Source organism: Lynx canadensis, chromosome A1, assembly GCF_007474595.2.
Source record: "Lynx canadensis isolate LIC74 chromosome A1, mLynCan4.pri.v2, whole genome shotgun sequence".
In the NCBI taxonomy this organism is placed as follows: Eukaryota; Metazoa; Chordata; class Mammalia; order Carnivora; family Felidae; genus Lynx; species Lynx canadensis.
The window spans coordinates 29,203,098-29,222,711 of NC_044303.2; the positions used below are offsets into that span (position 1 = coordinate 29,203,098).

Below are 19,614 nucleotides of genomic sequence, written 5' to 3' on the forward strand. Positions count from 1 at the left end.
CTATATCCTGAAAACTACAGAAAGCTTATGAAGGAAACTGAAGAAGACACAAAGAAATGCAAAAACATTCCATGCTCATGGATTGGAAAAATAAATACTCTTAAAATGTCAATACCACCCAAAGTAATCTATACATTCAATGCAATCCCAATCAAAATTGCTCCAGCATTCTTCTCAAAGCTAGAACAAGCAATCCTAAAATCTGTATGGAACCACAAAAGACCCTGAATAGCCAAAGTAATACTGAAGAAGAAAACCAAAGCAGGAGGCATCACAATCCCAGACTTTAGTCTCTACTGCAAAGCTATAAGCATCAAGACAGTATGGTACTGATTGGCACAAAAACAGACACACAGACCAATGGAATAGAATATAGGCCCCAGAATTGGACCCACAAATGTACGGCCAAATAATCTTTGGCAAAGCAGGGAAGAGTGTCCAATGGAAAAAAAGACAGTCCGTTTAACAAATGGTGCTTGTAGAACTGGACCGTCATGTGCAGAAGAATGAAACTAGACCACTTTCTTACACCATACACAAAAATAAACTCAAAATGGATGAAAGACATAAATGTGAGACAGGAAACCATCAAAATCCTAGAGGAGAAAGCAGGCAACAACCTCTTTGACCTCAGCTGCAGCAATTTCTTACTCGACATTATCTCCAAAGACAAGGGAATTAAAAGCAAAAATGAACTGCTGGGACCCCATCAAGATAAAAATCTTCTGCACTGCAAAGGAAACAATCAACAAAACTAAAAGGCAACCGATGGAATGGGAAAAGATATTTGCAAATGACATATCGGATAAACGGCTAGTACCCAGAATCTATAAAGAACTCACCAAACTCCACACCTGAAAAAAATAATCCAGCTAAGAAATGGGCAGAAGACATGAATACACACTTTTTTAAAGAAGACATCCAGATGGCCAATTGACACATGAAAAGATGCTCCATGTCACTCTTCAACAGGGAAATACAAATCAAAGCCACACTGAGATACCACCTCACCCTAGTCAGAGTGGCTAAAATGAACAAATCAGGAAACTATAGATGCTGGCGAGGATGTGGAGAAATGGGAACCCTCTTGCACTGTTGGTGGGAATGCAAATTGGTGCAGCCACTCTGGGAAACAGTGTGGAGGTTCCTCAAAAAATTAAAAATAGAACTACCCTATGACCCAGCAATAGCACTATTAGGAATTTACCCAAGGGATACAGGAGTGCTGATGCATAGGCACACATGTAACCCAATGTTTATAGCAGCACTTTCAACAATAGCCAAATTGTGGAAAGAACCTAAATGTCCATCAACTGATGAGTGGATAAAAGAAGATGTGGTTTATATATACAATGGAATACTACTTGGCAATGAAAAAGAATGAAATCCTGCCATCTGCAGCAACATGGATGAAACAGGAAGGTATTATGCTGAGTGAAATAAGTCAGTCAGAGAAGGACACACATGTTTTCACTCAAGTGGATCTTGAGAAACTTAACAGAAGTCCATGGGGGAAGGGAAGGGGGAAAAATAGTTACAGACAGAGAGGGAGGGAGCCAGACCACAAGAGACTCTTAAATACTGAGAACAAACAGAGGTGGATGGGGTGGTGGGGGAGAGGGGAAAATGGGTGATGAGCATTGAGGAGGGCAACTTGTTGGGATGAGCACTGGGTATTGTATGTAAGACAATTTGACAATAAATTATATTAAAAAAAAAAAAAGGACTAGGTTGAAATGGTAAATTGCCTACCCCAGATTTAGTTAACACAGCAAACCTGCTCACTTGCATCCTAGGTGAGTCACCTACAAGAAAGACTGCTAAAATGATCAATTTTCAACTCTGGCAAATGAAGGCCCCTAAACACACACACACACACACACACACACACACACGCACGCATGCACGCACGCACCAAACAAACATAGTGTCTGCTATTATACTGCAAAGAGCCAGGGCAGTTTAAAAAAAAAAAAAAAAAAAGGTTGTTATAAACTTAAGCTCTCTGGGCACCTTCAGCCCTCTAGTCAGTCTTTCTAATGAATTCCTAATTCCCAATGATGGGGCTCTGAGGAACTACAGGGACTCTTCCCCCTTAATCAGCTTTGGGAAACCTCTCTCCAGATTGGGAAAAAATCTCTCTCTTCATATCGACAGCAGAGCTATACTCTCTGTCATCCACCCCACTGCTACAAGGCAGCCCCTGCCTCGGAGTAGTAAAACAGTTCAAATAGAGGGGGTCTCTAATAAACGTCATCAGGTTCCTATCTCTGAATCTATTCCCTTTTGTCTAGGTTTTTTCCCCCTTAGTTATTACACCCCTATTCATTTATTGGGCCTAGATTTCTTAGATGAGTATATTATGTCAGAACTTCTTTATCCCGAGAGAGAAATCATTTTAGAATTTGACAGTATTAATCAAAATAGCCAAACAGAGGATCTAGATGACCTTTGACATCTTTTATTCCTATTGAATCAGCTACCAACTTCTTTATGGGCAAAATCCCCAAGTGATATTGGCAGAATCTACAGTGAACCTCCCATCAAGATTCACATAGTGTTCTCAAAACCTCATCTTATAATTAATCAATACCAGATAAGTAAAGAAGCCCTTTCAGGATTCAAACTTGTAATACTAGATTACGAGGCCCAGGGCCTCACTATCCCTCTTCCCTATTCCCTGTAGTAAGTACTTTACCAAAGGCTAAGGATGGCGGTTCTTCCAAAATCTCTGAACAATAAATAACACTGCTATCCCTTGGCACCCTGTTGTTGGTAACCCCCATATGCTACTAGCAGCCATTTTTACTGAAAGAAAACTTTTCACTGTAATCGACTTAAAAAGTACATTTTTAGTATTAAAGTTGATGGGGATACCCTGTATCTTTTTGCTTTCATCTAGAAAGAATGGAAATACACCTGGACAGTAATTCTCCAGGGTACTTCTTTTTCACAACCTTAAAAGCTGATTTGGATATCAAGTTTTCTGCAGGTCTGTTTTATAAAATGTAGATGATATGCCTCTCTGGCCTTAAAGGGACATAAAATCTCCAAAGAAAAATTGCAGTTTGCTCAAACTCAGGTTAGACACTTAGGGCAACTGATCTCAAAATAAGGACTACATTTGGATCCAGGTAGACTTCAAGGCATCCTGAATTTCCCCCAATCTAAAACTAAGCAGTAATTACAAGGCTTTCTTGCACTGGCTGGCTACTGTCAAAACTGAATTCCTAACTTCTCTATAATGGCTCAACCTTTACACGCTTTATTAAAAAGTGACAAACATAACCCTGTTATTTGGAAAGATGACATGGCCTTTGAGAACTTAAAGCCTAATAAAGCCCCTTGCTCTCGGACATCCTAATTATCAACTTCCCCTTTTTCCTTCATATATGAGAGGGAAGGGAAGGCCCTTGGAGTACTCATCCCAAAACATGAGGACCATCATGGACCCACATGCTATTAAAGCCAACTAGACCCTGTGGCACAGAGATATCCCCCCCTTGCCTCAGAGCCATTTCTGCCACTGCTTTTTTAGTTAAGGCCACTCATGAAATAGGGGATTCTCTTCATGTGTCCTCGTGCCCGTGCAGCAGAAGCCCTCCTGAATTCTCTTCACACTCTTGCTCACCTCATATGAAATCCTTCTAACTGCTCCTGATATAACTCTTTCTCATTGCAATAACCTTAACCCCTTATTCTTCCCTCCTTCATGGATGAAATCCCTCATGACTACTTAATGCTGACAGCTCACCTTTTGATTCCCTGTGACCATTTACAGGAAATTCCTTAAACTAATGCAGATTTTTCATGGTTTACTGATGGTTCTTATTTAAAGGATAAAAATGGTAAATAGTGCTTGGTATATTACTGCATACTCCTTTTGAAGTCATTGAGGTGGCACCTTTAACCTTTGACTACTTCAACCCAAGAAGCTGAGGTACACATCCTTACTTGAGCTTGTACCTTAATCAATGGTAAAACTATAAATGTTTAAGCTGACAGTTGGTATACCTTTGGGAGAGCTAATGACTTTGGAATATTATAGAAACAAGGTGTCCTTACCTCTAATGAAACTAAAAATGACTTATGTCCAAAGTTTATCAGATGTTGTACTTTTGTCAATAGCTCTAGTTATTATTAAGGTTCCTAGGCATTCTAGACTTAACTCTCTTATAGGCCAAAGGAAACCACCTCATTGATACCTCTGTCAAAAATGCTGCACTCAAGGAGACCAACAGCCAAACCTCTATCAAGTCCACAGGGATATTATCCCAAATGATAATCTGGAAAAACTGACAAGTGATATCTAACAATTGGCCCCAGGCAAGCAGGAACACTATTTGAAATGTAATAATCATTGGCTTGATAAAAAGACAACTTTGGACTAAATAACAATCTAGTCTTACCAGTACTTCTAAGATTCCTAATACTTAGCTCTGTATATGCTTTAAACCTGTGGTTTACTGATAAAATAATAGCATTCCTCAACCAATACTGGTGAGGAAAGTTAATAAGGCAGCAAAAAGTGCCTAAATCACTTGTCCCACTTTTCCAAAGTATATTCCAGGGAAACCTGTTTGTAAAAATGGATCTCATACAACTTGTCCCTCTCATGGGTAAATGTTTTAGTCATGGTTTGCATGTTTTCTCACTGAATCAAAGCTTTCCCTTGTAGACAAGCCAATAATGCTTCTGTGGCTAAAATTCTGAGATTATCTCTACCTGGGAACCCCTCTCAAATTTCACAGTGAGTGGGGAATCCTTTTTACTGGCCAGGTGCTTTGACAAATCTATGCTGTTTGGCCAGTTTTAGAACACTTTCATTGTGCATACCATCCTTAATCCTCAGAGTTACTCACATGCAGTAACAGCACTATTAAGACTCAACTGGTACAATTTGTAGAGACCCTCCAAAAACCCTGACCAAAACCTCTCACTCTCTGGGACAGTCACAGGATTTCCAATACACTTGGCTCTTGCCTCCTCTGACGCACAGTTAATAAAAGAACATAGGGGCGCCTGGGTGGCTCAGTCATTTAAGCGTCCAACTCGATTTTGGCTCAGGTCATGATCTCACAGTTGTGAGCTCTGAGCTGAGCACGGAGCTTGCTTGCGATCCCTCTCTCCCTCTCTCTCTGCCCTTCCCCTGCTCACACGTGCTCTCTCAAAATAAATAGACATTAACAAAAAAAAAGAAAATATATTTCAACACTGTAAAGACCTAATTGCTTCTGTCAAAAATAACCATGTTTTGGTACATGTTTTTCACAGTGCACTTTGGAGGAGACAAAGACCTTAAGTATCACATCTTGCAAACTGAGGATTTTGTCTGCTGGAAAATGCACCTCCACATACTCTTCTACCTTGCTAGAAAGGCTCTTATCGGGAACTACAAACCAATCCTTATGCCTCCAAACTCCAGGGAATAGACTTTTGGTTCATGTAAAGAAAGCACCTGGGGCGCCTAGGTGGCTCAGTCAGTTAAGTGTCTGACTTTGGCTCAGGTCATGATCTCATGGGTCATGAATTTGAGTCCTGTATCAGGCTCTGTGCTGACACCTGGGAGCCTGGAGCCTGCTTCTGATTCTGTGTCTCCCTTTCTCTCTGCCCCTCCCCGGTTGTGTTCTGTTTCTCTTTCTCAAACATAAACAAACATTAAAAAGGAAGGAAGGGAGGAAGGGAGGGAGGGAGGGAGGGAGGAAGGAAGGGAGGGAGGGAGGGAGGGAGGAAGGAAGGAAGGGAGGGAGGGAGGGAGGGAGGGAGGAAGGAAGCAAACCCTGACTGGATCGTACATCACCTGGTGACCTGAAAGTAAGATTTGCTGAAACTGAAGCAGATGCAATCTGATGACATAGTTTTCCCTATGACCTGGACCAGGCTGAATACCGTTTTCTCACTTTCTTCTCTCTCATGGAAAGGACAAGGTACTCATCTGCATTTCTCAAGCCCTTGCAAAACACCCCCTTCTTTGATTATGGCTTTTAGGAAAAGCCTTATCATGATCCTAGGACAAATTAATTTTTTACTTGCTTTTTTAAGGGTCAGAAGTTTCAGAATTCACAGAAGTTTTATTTCATCTAAACCCATTAACTGACGTTAGATTCTTATCCAAATAATGGGTCTCTAATTTTGGAAACTTACTGACTGTATTATTAATAACACATTTGGTTCTAGATACTTCTTCTGAGATAACACTTTAAAAAAGTCGAAATTTCAAGTTTTGCTATTTTGCAAAAAGCTCACAGCTTTTGCTTCATGATTATACCTGCACTGTATCTTCCAAAATGCATTTGGTTAATTCTTTCAGTGTGCAGTATCTACTATGTGTTTTCATGGTTGCTTTAAGTGGGGACTTCTGGAAAGGAGGCATACACAAGCCCAGGTTTGCCTTCACAGGGGGAACCATTCTCCCCTAAGTTGGAATAAGTGCCAAAAATATTTCACCTGGCTACTTTCAGACCAAGAGTCCTGGTTTGGAATCTGGTTTGGAACCATTATATGATTTAGAATTGTTACTTCTGTTTTTGTGTAATTATTTAAGTTTTATATATTTTTTGCCTATTGAAGTAAAAAAAAAGTGTACCCAATAAAGGATGTTGGCCAACACTTTAAGATGACTCCAACACTTAGAACCTTGAAGAAGACTGGGACTTTAAGTGGGAGTACCTCAGAGTTTCTTCCTCTTAACTTTCCTAGTTAATCAAATGTGGCTTTAAGTAGTTTCCAACTGTTATATACTTTCTTTCTGATATTACACATGACAACCTGGAAAGGTTCTTCCAGACTCTGAGGGATAAACACACTGAATATGGAAAACCTGACTTGATCAGTGATACTTTTTTTTTTTTTAAAGTAGGCTTCATACCCAGTGTGGAGCCCAACATGGGGCTTGAACTCATGACTCTGAGATCAAGACCTGAGCTGAGATCAAGAATCTGGATGCTTAACTGAATGAGACAACCAAGCACCCTTATCAGTGATACTTTCAAAGAAACTTGATCAAAAGGGAGAAATGTGGAGGGCTGGCTGGGATGATGGAGGGGTAGGAAGACCTTTAGCTTGCCTTGTCCCATGGATACAACCAGATAATAACGTCAGTGTTAATAACCCAGACGATCCAAAATGGGCAGAACAAATTCCACAACTAAAGGCAGAGAGGAGGCCACACTGAAGAAAGCAGGAAAGGCAAAGATGTGGTCTGAGAGTAGAATGGACTGTGGCCATCTGTGGTGGGGAGAAAGTCAGTAGGTGTGGAGAAGAGCAAAAACTAGACATTTATGCAGGAGGCCATAAATGCGGAGGATGAATCCTCATAAAGTTTGTCTTTTAAAGTGAGAGGGATTGAATTTTGTGGTTCCAACAACCAGTGAGGCTTAAAGCCTAGAATTTTAAAGATAAGAGGGCTCAGTTCTGGGAGAACCCGAGGGCATTAGGAAGCTGAGTTTGTGCCCTTAAAGAGACAGCACAGCAAACAACATAGGCAGATACAGCGTAGAACCAGTAGTTTGAAAAACACCAGGAACAGACAAGAGAGGAAAGTTGATTTGCTCATTTCACAGCATGGCCCTGAGACTCGGGGCTTGCGAGGGAAACTCCAGGAGCAAAGAAGCTGGCAGGCACCATTTCCCTCCCCTGTCCGCCAGCATAAACAATGGCCACCTGTGGGAACCAGTGATGCTGGCAGTCATTACCTACTTTGCTTATACCAAGCCCCGCTGCACCCACCTCTGCACTTCAGTGGATCTGCCCTTCCCAGTCACATTTGCCTCAATCCCAGAGCTACAGCCCCTCTCCCTGAGAAGTCTGGTGCAATCGTGCCAACTCCACATCTCCAGACCCACAGGTTTTGTGAAACCTCAGTTCCTGTGGGGGGCAGGTCTCATTTTGCAAGCAGACCATTGTACGCTTTAAAAGGCTGGGAACCAAATGCTGCCCACAACAGGCAAAGACAGACTCGGCAAACAACTGACTGAGGGCAAAAGAGGTCAAGACTCAACACAGAGAACACACATAAAGGAAACACTCTCTGAAGTTGCTAGGCCTGGGGAACAGGAGACACTGCACTACAGGGCACTACAGGACCTCTTCTTCATAAGACTGTTATTGTTAAGAAGAAGAGAAGTAGCTGACCTTCCCAACACACGGAAACACAGAAAGACAGAATGAGGAAGCAGAGAAACATCTCTCACATTAAAGAATAGAACCAACCACAGCAAGAGAGCTAAGTCAAATGGACAGAAGTATATGCCTGATAGAGAATTTAAATAATGATCACAGGGGACATCACAGGGGTCTCAGTCAGCTAAGTGTCTGACTCTTGATTTCGGCTCAAGTCATGATCTCATAGTTTGTGAGTTTGAGCCCCACATATGGCTCTGCACTGACAGCATGGAGCCTGCTTCGGATTCTCTGTCTGCCCCTCCTCAGCTCATGTGTGCACCCCCTCTCTTTCAAAATAAATAAATAAACGTTAAAAAATAATGATTGGGTGGCCTGGGTGGTTCAGTCGGTTTAAGCGTTCTGACTCTTGCCTTCAGCTCAGGTCATGATCTCACGGTTTCATGACTTCGAGCCCCACGTTGGTCTCTGTGCTGACAGTGTGGAGCCTGCTTGGAATTCTCTCTCTCTACCCCTTCGCATCATCAGCAGTCTCTGTCTCTCTCAAAATACACTTAAAAAAAATCATCAGATGGGGCACATGGGTGGCTCAGTCGGTTTAAGCGTCGACTTTGGCTCAGGTCATGATCTTGCGGTTCACGGGTTCGAGGCCCGCATCAGGCTCTGTGCTGACAGCTCAGAGCCTGAAGCCTACTTTGGATTCTGTCTCCCTCTCTCTCTGCCCCTCCCCTGCTTATACTGTCTCTTTCAAAATGAATCAATGTTAAAAAAAAATCATAAAGATACTCAATGGACTTGAGAAGAGTGTGAGAACATCAATGAGACCCTCAACACAGAGATAAAGAACCAGAGGTCAAGGGTACAAATGTAATTAAAATACACCTGAAGGAATAAATAGCAGGCTAGATGAAGCAGAGTAACAAATTAATGACCTGGAAAATTAGAGTAATGGAAAGTAACTAAACTGAGCAAAGGAGAGGAAAGAGAATTATGCAAATTAAGAACAGTCTTAGCGGACTCAGTGACTCCATCAAATGTAATGACATTTTTATTATAGGGATCTCAGAAGAAGACAGAGAAAAGGGGGTAGAAATTTATTTTGAAGAATAATGGCTGAAAAGTTGCCTCATCTGGGGAAGGAAACAGATATCCAGATCCAAGAGGCACAGAGATCTCCCAAAAATTGAATCCAATGAGGGTTCACAGCAAGATACATAATAATTGAATGGCAAAGAGTGGCAATAAAGAAAAAAAATTAAAGCAGCAAGAGAAAAGAAAACAGTTACATAAAAGAGAAAACCCATTAAAGCGATCAGTGGATTTTAGCAGGACACTTTCCAGGTCAGAAGGGAGTGATATGAAATATTCAGTGCTGCAAGGGCAATATCTGCAGCCAAGAATATTCTAATCAGTAAGGCTATCATTTGGAATAGAGGGCAGGGACACAAGCTTTTCTTTTTTTAAGTTTATTTATTATTTTGAGAGAAAGAGTGTGAGTAAGGGGGGGAAGGGCAGAGGACAGACGGAGAGAGAAAGATAATCCTAATCAGGCTCTGTATCAGCGGCGTAGAGCCCAACACAGGGCTTGAACTCACAAACCGTGAGATGACCTGAGCCAAAACCAAGAATCAAACACTTTGACTGAGCCACTCAGGTGCCCCCAGAGTTTTTCAGACAAACAAAACTAACAAAGTTCGTGGCCACTAAACCAACCCCTTCAGAAGTATTAAAGGAGCCTCTCTGGGAATTAAAGACCATAAATCATAGTATGAAAAGTAAAAAACACAAAGCAGTAAATATTTCTGTAAAAAAAAAAAATCAAAGGAATCATAAAATAAAAAGATGTAAAATATAACATCATATACTTAAATGGGGTAGAGGAGTAAAGAAGGGGTTCAAATTTTAAGTGACCATCAAGTTAATACAGAATATATGCAGAAGATATAACCTAATGATAACCACAACTCAAAAACCAGTAACAGATATGAAAAGAATAAAGAGAAAGAAATCCAAATGTATTTCTAGAAAAGCAAACAACCATGACAGGACAAGAAAGGATCAGAGAATAATCTATAGAAATAACCAGAAAACAAGTAAAAAATGGCAATAAATACATAGTGATGTATTTGAACATAACGGACTAAATGCCTCAATTAAAAGACACTGGTGACAGGAGTGGATAAAAAACCAAGACCCATTTATATGCTGCCTATAAGAGACCTCACTTTCGACCTAAAGACACCTCAAGAATGAAAGTGAGGGGATGGAGAAAACATCTATCATGTAAATGGATGTCAAAAGAAAGCCGAGGTAGCAATACTTGTATCAGGCATAACAGACTTTAAAACCAAAGACTGTAACAAGAGACAAAGAAACACTATATAATAATAAAGGGGAAAATCCAATAACGCTGTAAATATTTATGCACCCAAAATAGAAGCACCAAAATGCATAAATAGTAATAGCAAACAAAAGGAAATAATTGAAGGTAATACATTAATAGATCGATGTCATACCAGGTTATCTTTCCTGAACACAATGGTATGAAACGAGAAATCAACCACAAGAAAAAATCTGGAAATAGGGCAAATATATGGAGGTCAAATATCATGCTACTAAACATAAATGAAAATGAGAACATAATCACCCCAAATCTTTGGGATGAAATGAGCTGTCCTATGAGGGAAGATTACAGCAAAACAGGCCTATGTGAAGAAGCAAGAGAAGTCTCAAACAACTTAATCTTATGCCTATACCTAAAGAACTAAGAAAAAGAACAAACAAACCCCCAAACAGCAAAGAAAGTAAATAACAAAGCTCAGAACAGACATAAATGATATGGAAACTAAAAAAATAACAGGTGAATGAAACCAGGAACTGGTGCTTTGAAAGAGATCAAGGAAATTGATAAATCTCTAGCCAGACTCATCAGAAAAGAGAGGACCTAATAAACAAATCAATAATAGGAGAAATAACCAACACCACAGAAATACAAACAATTGTAACAATACTATGAAAACCTACATACCAACAAATCAACTTAGAAGAAATGGATAATTCACAGAAACATATAAGCTATTAAAATTAAATGAAGAAAAATAAAAAAAACTGAGCAGACCAGTTACAAGGTATGAAATTGAATCAGTAATCAGAAAACTTCCAAAAAACAAAAGTCTAGAACCAGATGGCTTCACGGGTGAATTCTACCAACTGTATAAAAAGAGTTAATACCTATTCTTTTCAAACTACTTCAAAAAATACAAGAAGGAAAACTTTCAAATTCATTCACTGTTAATACCAGAACCAATAAAGACACCACAAAAAAAGAGAACTACAGACCAGTATCTCTCATGAACATACATGCAAAAATTTTCTGCAAAGTATTAGCAAACTGAATCCAACAACATATTAATAATCATACACCACAATCAAGTGGGATTTATTCTCGGAATGAAAAAGTGGTTTAATATTTGTAAAACAATCAACGTGATATGTCACTTCAAAAGATAAAGGATAAAAAACATATGACTAAGTACAACATCCATGGATGTATACAAAATCCTTTGCAATACAGGTGTAGAGGGAATATAACTCAATTTAACAAAAGCCTTATATGAAAAACCCTTAGCCAACATCATACTCAACAAAAAACTGAGAGCTTTTCCCCTAAGGTCAACAACATGACAAGGATGTCATGTCACAACTTTTATTCAGCACAGTACTGAAAGTCCTAGCCAAAGCAATTAGACAACAAAGAAATAAAAGGCATCCAAATTGGGAAGGAAGAAGTAAAACAGTCATTATGTGGAGACAATATACTATACATACAAAACTAGCCTAAAGACTGATAAATTAACTCAGTAAAGTTGTAGGATATAAATCACTGTATAGAATCTGCTGCATTCCAATACACTAATAATGAAGTAGCAGAAAGTGAAATTAAGACAACAATCCCAGTTATAATTATACCCCAAACAATAAAATATCTGCTTAACTGAAGAGGTGAAATACCTATACTCTGAAAACTATGAAACACTGAAGAAAGAAATTCGTGACAATGCAAATGGAAGACATTCTATGTTCATGGGTTGGAGGAACAAATACTGTTGTCTTTAGTGAGAATATGTCTTTATCACTTAAAGCAATCTACAGATTTAATGCAATCCCTATCAAAATACCAATAGCATTTTTCACAGAACTAGAACAAACAATCTTAAAATTTGTATGGAACCACAAAAGACCTTAAATAGCCAAAGCAGTCTTGAAAAAGAAAAACAAGGGGCGCCTGGGTGGCGCAGTCGGTTAAGCGTCCGACTTCAGCCAGGTCACGATCTCGCGGTCCGGGAGTTCGAGCCCCGTGTCGGGCTCTGGGCTGATGGCTCAGAGCCTGGAGCCTGTTTCCGATTCTGTGTCTCCCTCTCTCTCTGCCCCTCCCCCGTTCATGCTCTGTCTCTCTCTGTCCCAAAAATAAATAAACGTTGAAAAAGAAAAACAAAACTGGAGGTATCACAATTCCTGATTTCAAGTTACATTATGAAGTGGTAGTAATTAAAACAGTAATGGTACTGGTATAAAACAGACACAGAGATCAAAAGAATAGAATAGAAAAGCCAGAAATAAACCCACAATTATATGGTCAATTAATCTTCGACAAAGGAGGAATGAATATACAATGGAAAAAAGTCTCTTCAATAAATGGTGTTGGAAGAACTGGATAGCTACATGCAAAAGAATGAAACTGGACCACTTTCTTACACCATACACAGAAATAAATTCAAAATGGATTAAAGACCTAAATGTGAGACATGAAACCATAAAAATCCTTGAAGAGAGCATAGGCAGTATGGTCTCTGACATCAGCCATAGGAACATTTTTCTAGATATATCTCCTAAAAGAAGGAAGGGAAACAAAAGCAAAAATAACTACTGGGACTACATCAAATAAAATGTTTCTGCACAGTGAAGAAACAATCAACACAACAGGAAGACAACCTACCAAATGGGAGAAGATATCTGCAAATGATATATCCAGTAATGGTCAGTATATCCAAATATATAAAGAACTGATACAACTCAACACCTCAAAAAGAAATAATCCAATTAAAAAATGGGCATAAGACATCTCTCTGAAGACATCCAGATGGCCAGTGGACATACGAAAGGATGCTCAACATCACTGATCAACAGGGAAATGCAAATTAAAGCCACAAAGAGACATCACCTCACATCTGTCAGAATGTCTAAAATTAGAAATATAAGAAACAACAAGTGTTGGCAAGGATGTGGAGAAAAGGAACCCTTGTGCACTGCTGGTGGGAATGCAAACTGGCACAGCCACTATGGGAAAACAGTATGGATATTCCTCAAAAAAAAATAGAACTACCCTAGGATCCAGTAATCCCTTAAATCCATTCTCCCTTTATTCCCTAGTATTAGGGCATTAGCTGGACACATGGCTTCTCAAGACTACATTTTGGAGCCTTTCCTGCAGTTAGGTATGCCCAGCCATGTAAACTAAGTTCAATTCATGGGTCTTCGGAGTCTTGGCCTTAAAACACTGGATGTGTCTTCCACCACTCTTTTTCCTTTCTCAGGGGAGAAACATGGATATGGTGGTGACCCAGTTTTGACAATCCAACAGACAACATCTTGGAGAATGGCAGAACAACAAGATGGAAAGAACCTGCATCACTGAATGATTTTATGGAATATAGATACTTACCTGCTCTGAATCACCTTTGATCTCTGCATATTACAGAGAAAAATATACTTCTGTCTTATTTGAGTCAAAAAAAAAAAAAGTGGGGAGAAGGATATGACAATTAATAAAAGGACACTTCATTTAGAATGGAGTCAGGAGGCCAGCAGGGGGAGCTTTCACACCCTTCCACTCCCCAGGGAGTGGTACCCTACAGAAAGAGAACAAGGATACCACTTTAGTATCCCAGTAGGAGGAAGGCTTTCTTTCTCTATCCCCACCCCTGCAACAACAGTCCAGCCAATGAGAGACCATCACAACCCAGTCAATGAAAAGCCACTATACTTCCAAGTTCCCACTTTATTCTAATGGATTTTTTTTGTTTGTTTGTTTATAACAGCCTTCCCAGTATCTTTCTTCTACAAAAGAGCATTTCTCTCTTTTGTTCTGTGGACTTGCCTATGGTTTTGCCATAGTTTGCTAGTCCTGGAATGCAATTCTCTGCTATTACTGAATAAACCCATTTTTGTTGGTAAAATAACTGGCAGGTTTATTTTTAAGGTTAACAAAAACAAATACTCTCCTGGAAAACCACCAAATCAAAAACTGAGCAAAAATACAATACTAAACTATTCCATAAACCATGAAATCACGGAACCTTCATTCAAAGTTTATGCAATATATGGGCATAACTATATTCAGAGATCGAACAACTTTAACTGTTTTGGTTAAGAAACAAAAACATCCCTTTCTCATGCCCTGTCAACAGTCTAAGTGTTTATCTGAAGAAAGAACAAAAATAAAGAAACTTAAGAAAAGTCAGGGTAACAAAATTAGAAAAATAAAAGTAAAAATGGATAAACAGAAAATCCATTAACAACTAGAAGCATAATAAAATAGACAATTAAAAACAAGAGCTGATTCATTAAGTAAAAATGTATTTTAAAAAATCCTTTAGTGGAGACCTAAGCTTCTGCTCCCCCATAAAATGATCAACAATTAGAGAGCTATATGTAAACAAAAACAGCTCTGGGAGAACTCTGGAGTCCTCTTAAGATATTTTAGCAGCACAAAAAAAACCTTGAGAATTGCAAAAGAGAAGGTTCTTTCTCTTCATGTTGCCTGTATCATTTCATTTGCCAAGGTGACATTGATCAGTCAAGAGGAAACTTCCCAGCTAGAAAGTTCCTTTCACCAGGATATCAAGAGAGGAGTGAGTGACCACCTTATCTAGCCTTTTGGGGTACTGCAGGAAGTACTTCAGTTTCACTTCAGACTCGCAAAGCTGAGATGTACTGAGATAGATAGGAACAAGGAAAAAAGGCAGGGTCTACCAAGAGCAGTCATGCAGCAGGAGTGACGGTGGTTCACGGTGACCTGCTTTACAAACTCAGCAGCTTTTGCCACTGAAGAACGAACCAATGGCTCCTCCTTCTAACTAAATAGCACACCTACTCCAGACTTTCACCAGGTATTTCACCCAAGAGGTATTAGCTTTCCCTGATGCCAACTGCCTGAGTCCCTCCACCCCTGCCTCTGCCAGAGCCTGGAACCACACTAACAGCCAGCTCAGGCCTCTGTGCAAGTGCAAGATGCCAGTGTAGACATCTGTGGCTGACCCCCCACTGCTATTTGTACACTTAGGGCTAGCTGTGCATTTAAATGTTGCCACCCTGGGGCGCCTGGGTGTCTAAGTTAAGCATCTGACTCTTGATTTTGGTTCAGGTCATGATCTCACAGTTTGTGAGTTCGAGCCCTGCATCAGGCTCTGTACTGACAGCATGAAGTCTGCTTAGGATTCTGTGTCTCCTCTCCCTCCCCTTCCCTGCATGCTCTCTCTCTCTCTCAAAAATAATTTTAAAAAATTAAAAAAAAAATGGGGCCACCCTAACACCCATTACCAGTCTCTACTGAAATGTGCACACCAGGGACAGGTGAAGGCACTACAGCACAGGAGATCATGCTAACAGCTAGGTCCCCTGAAGCTGCTTGTGGATCTGAATCAAGCCATATCTTCTGTCACTGGCCTGCTTGATCATTCTCATCTGTAGCCAGTTCCTCTAGCTGCACACCTGTATACCCTAGCCCAACCCCTGACACCAGCTTCCACTGCAGTGTATATGTATAATGTATGCATCATTAGAATCTCAGAAGGAAAGGGAGGGAGAAAGGATTACAAAGCTTATTTAAAGCAATAATGGCTGGAGGACTTAGGGGAATATGGCAGAGTAGGAGGATTCTTAGCTTACCTTGTCCCATACAACTAGATAACATCCACATCAGTGTAAACAACCCAGAAAATGACCCAAAGCCTGGCAGAACAGACTCTCCACAGTTAAATGTAGAGAAGAGGCCACATCAAACAGAGTAGGAAGGACGGAGAGACATGGTCAGACTGGCAAGACTACGGAAGGGAGGGATGCTGTGGGCGTGGAGAAGGCAGAGAGACACTCACTCCAGGCATAGGGAAACTGCCCTGGGAAGATGAATCCCTGTAACATTTGGCTTTTGAAAACCAGGGGGGCCTAATTTCACAAGTTCTTACAATCAGTGGGCTTAACATCTGGAACTTTAAAAATCAGCAAGCCTGGCTGTGGGAGAGGTGGAGGTCAACAGGAAAACTGAGCCCCCACCTTTAAAGAGACAGCACAACAAATAGCCCTGCACTGAGAAAAAGCACAGAAGCAGCAGATGGAAAAATGTGTGGCATATATAGGAAAGAGCCTTATTTACTAGTTTTAGAGCATGTGCTAGAGGACTAGGGATCTTTTGGTGGGGCAGGGATCTTTAGGAGACTTTTCTAGGAACAAAGAAGGTGGCAGCTACCATTTCCCTCCCTTACACCCCCAGCCTAGCCACATGGATACTGTGGGAATCAGTGTGGTGCTGGTACTTTCCTCCTTCTACGACCTGTCCCCTGACCCAGCAGGGCTCCTCCTGTAGCGGATCAGTATACATTTTGCTGGCACTGAGCCCCACCACTGCTCTCTCCTGAGGACTGGTCCCCTCCAGCCCTGTGGTAATAGTTTCCTAAAGTGGCTCCAGGTCTCCTACCACAACAGACCTACAAAACCTTGTTAACACTGCACCCTGCCCTTGTATTCTCTCAAAGACCGAGCCCCCTCCAATATGCCCTTGGCTTAAGTACATCCAAAGTAGTGCCTCAAGCCTGACAGTAAGCAAGCAGCTCTTGACAGGGACCAGCACCACTCCTCACCTGCCCTGAGGATAAGATAACCAGACACACCAGCCCTACGGCAGCCGCAGCCGTAGCAGCAGGCTGGGGGCAGACACTAGGTCTGACTGCAGGCCCCGCCCATCAACGAAAGCTTCTCAGATGACAACACAGGGAAAGTACCCTGAATTTTGCTGCTACCCAACCTCTGGCAAATGTCTGGTCTGACTCAACTCAGGCCCAAGGCAGCCCCAGACTGGCTCACTTATGACACATGAATGAAACCCTGCCCCCAACAGGCAAACAGAGCCACTGCAGGTGACTGTTCTGAAGGCAAACTGCTCAGCCACAGCAGTAGGGTGCACACAACACACATAAGAGACACCCTTGAAGTGTCAGTATCTGGTGAACAGGAGGCCACTGCACTGCAGGGTACTATAGAACCTTTTCTTAAGGCCACTACTTTCAAGAGCAGGAGATGTAGCTGACTGTCCTAACATACAGAAATAGACAGAGAGAGTTAGAGAAAATGAGTAGACAGACAAATATGTCCCAAATGAAAGTAGAGGACAAAATAACAAGAGAGCTAAATAAAATGGATAATATGCCTCATAGAGAACTTAAACGTAATTGTCATAAAGATACTGGACTTGAGAAAAGAGTGGAGAACCTCAGTGAGACCCTTGAAAAAAAGATTGAAATCATAAAAAAGAACCAATGGGAAATGAAGAACTCAATAAATAAAATTAAAAAAACACTAAAGGGAATAAATAGTAGAGGAAGCAGAAGAATAGATCAGTGACCTGGAAGACATAACAGAAAGCAATCAAGCTGAACAGGAGGGGGGGGGGGGAAACGTAAATAGACTTAAGGAACTTGGTAACACTATCAAGTATAACATTCACATTATAGGGATTCCTGAAGACGAGGAGAGAGAAAGGGGGGCAGAAAATTTATTTGAAGAAATAATAGCTGAAAACTTCCCTGAATTTGGGGAAGGAAACAGAAATCCAGATCCAAGAGGCACAAAGAGCCCCCAACAAAATCAACCCGAGGAGGTCCACACCCAGACACACAGTAATTAAAATAGCAAAAAGTAGTGATAGAGAATTTTAAAGGTAGCAAGAGAAAACAGTTACATACAAGGGAAACAAAATAAGGCTTGCAGCAAATTTTTCAGTAGAAACTTTGCAGGATGGGATGGAGTGGCACAATATATTCAAAATGCTGAAAGAAAAACACCCTGCAATCAATATTCTATTCAGAAATGCTATCATTCAGAATAGGAGAGATAAAGCATTTTCCAAAGTTAAGGAATTCACCACCACCATTGAATTCATCACCATTAAGGAATTCATCACTATCCCTACAAGAAATGTTAAGGTGGGGAGGTGCCTGGATGGCTCAGTTGATAGAGCATGCGATCTGAAGGTTGTGAGCTTGAGCCCCACATTGGGTGTGGAGCCTACTTAAAACAAACAAACAAACAAACAAACAAAGAAGTGTTAAAGGGAATTTTTTGAGTGGAAAGACCATAAGTAGGAGTAAGAAAAGCAGGAAGCACAAAAGCAGTAAGATTAAGTATATCTATATAAACCAGTCAAGGGATTCACAAAATAAAAGCATGTAAATAAAGTACGACACCATATATCTTGAATGTGAGGGAATGGGGGGGGAGTAGAATAAATGAATTAGAGAAAGACAAATAGCACATGATTTCACTTATACGTGGAATCAAAACAAATGAACAAAGAACAAAAAAGACAAAGGAAAAAACACTCTTAACTACAGAGAACCTGATGATTACAGAGGAGAGGAGTGGGGGGATGGGTGAAACAGGTGAAGGGGATTAAGAGTACATTTATCATGTGAGCACTGAGTAATGTATAGAATAATTACTGAATCACTATATTGTAAACCTGAAACTAATATAACACTGTATATTAACTGTATTGGAGTTAAAGAAAAATAAATGAAGGGGTATTATCAGAAAGAAGTTAAAAAATAATGGGTGAAAACTTAACCAAATGTGGGGAAAGATCTGTACATCTAAGTTGAAGCTAACCAGTCACCTAAAAATTTCAATCCAAAAAGATCTTCTCTAAGACACACTTTAATAAACGTAAAATAAAAAATGAAGAGAGAATTTTAAAAACAGCAAGAAAAAAAATTTCTCTCATATAAGGGAATTCCATAAGGCTATCAGTAGATCTCAGCAGAAACCTTGTAAGCCAGAAAAGAGATGGTATATTCAAACTGCTGAAAGAAATAAACTGGAAAACAAGAATACCCAGCTAAACTCTCCTTCAGAAATGAAGGTGAGATAAATACTTTCTTTAATTAAAAAACAAAACACAGGGGCGCCTGGGTGGCGCAGTCGGTTAAGTGTCCGACTTCAGCCAGGTCACGATCTCGCGGTCCGTGAGTTCGAGCCCCGCGTCAGGCTCTGGGCTGATGGCTCGGAGCCTGGAGCCTGTTTCCGATTCTGTGTCTCCCTCTCTCTCTGCCCCTCCCCCGTTCATGCTCTGTCTCTCTCTGTCCCAAAAATAAATAAACGTTGAAAAAAAAAATTAAAAAAAAAAAAAACAAAAAAACAAAACACAACCAAAACTCAGGATAT

General features: G+C 40.5%; 1 protein-coding gene across 2 annotated transcripts in view; it reads right to left on the reverse strand.

The window, feature by feature from the left end:
- WBP4 (WW domain binding protein 4) overlaps nt 1-19,614 on the reverse strand; it is a 67,227-nt gene that overhangs the window by 17,588 nt on the left and 30,025 nt on the right. Inside the window, exon 10 of one of the 2 annotated variants that reach the window (XM_030311832.1) lies at nt 19,047-19,066. The exons of the other annotated variant lie outside the window; for it this stretch is intronic. Coding sequence (XP_030167692.1) covers nt 19,063-19,066 — 4 coding nt within the window. The 3' untranslated portion in view covers nt 19,047-19,062. Of the gene's footprint in view, nt 1-19,046; nt 19,067-19,614 lie in introns of those variants that run through there. 2 annotated transcript variants of the gene reach the window in all.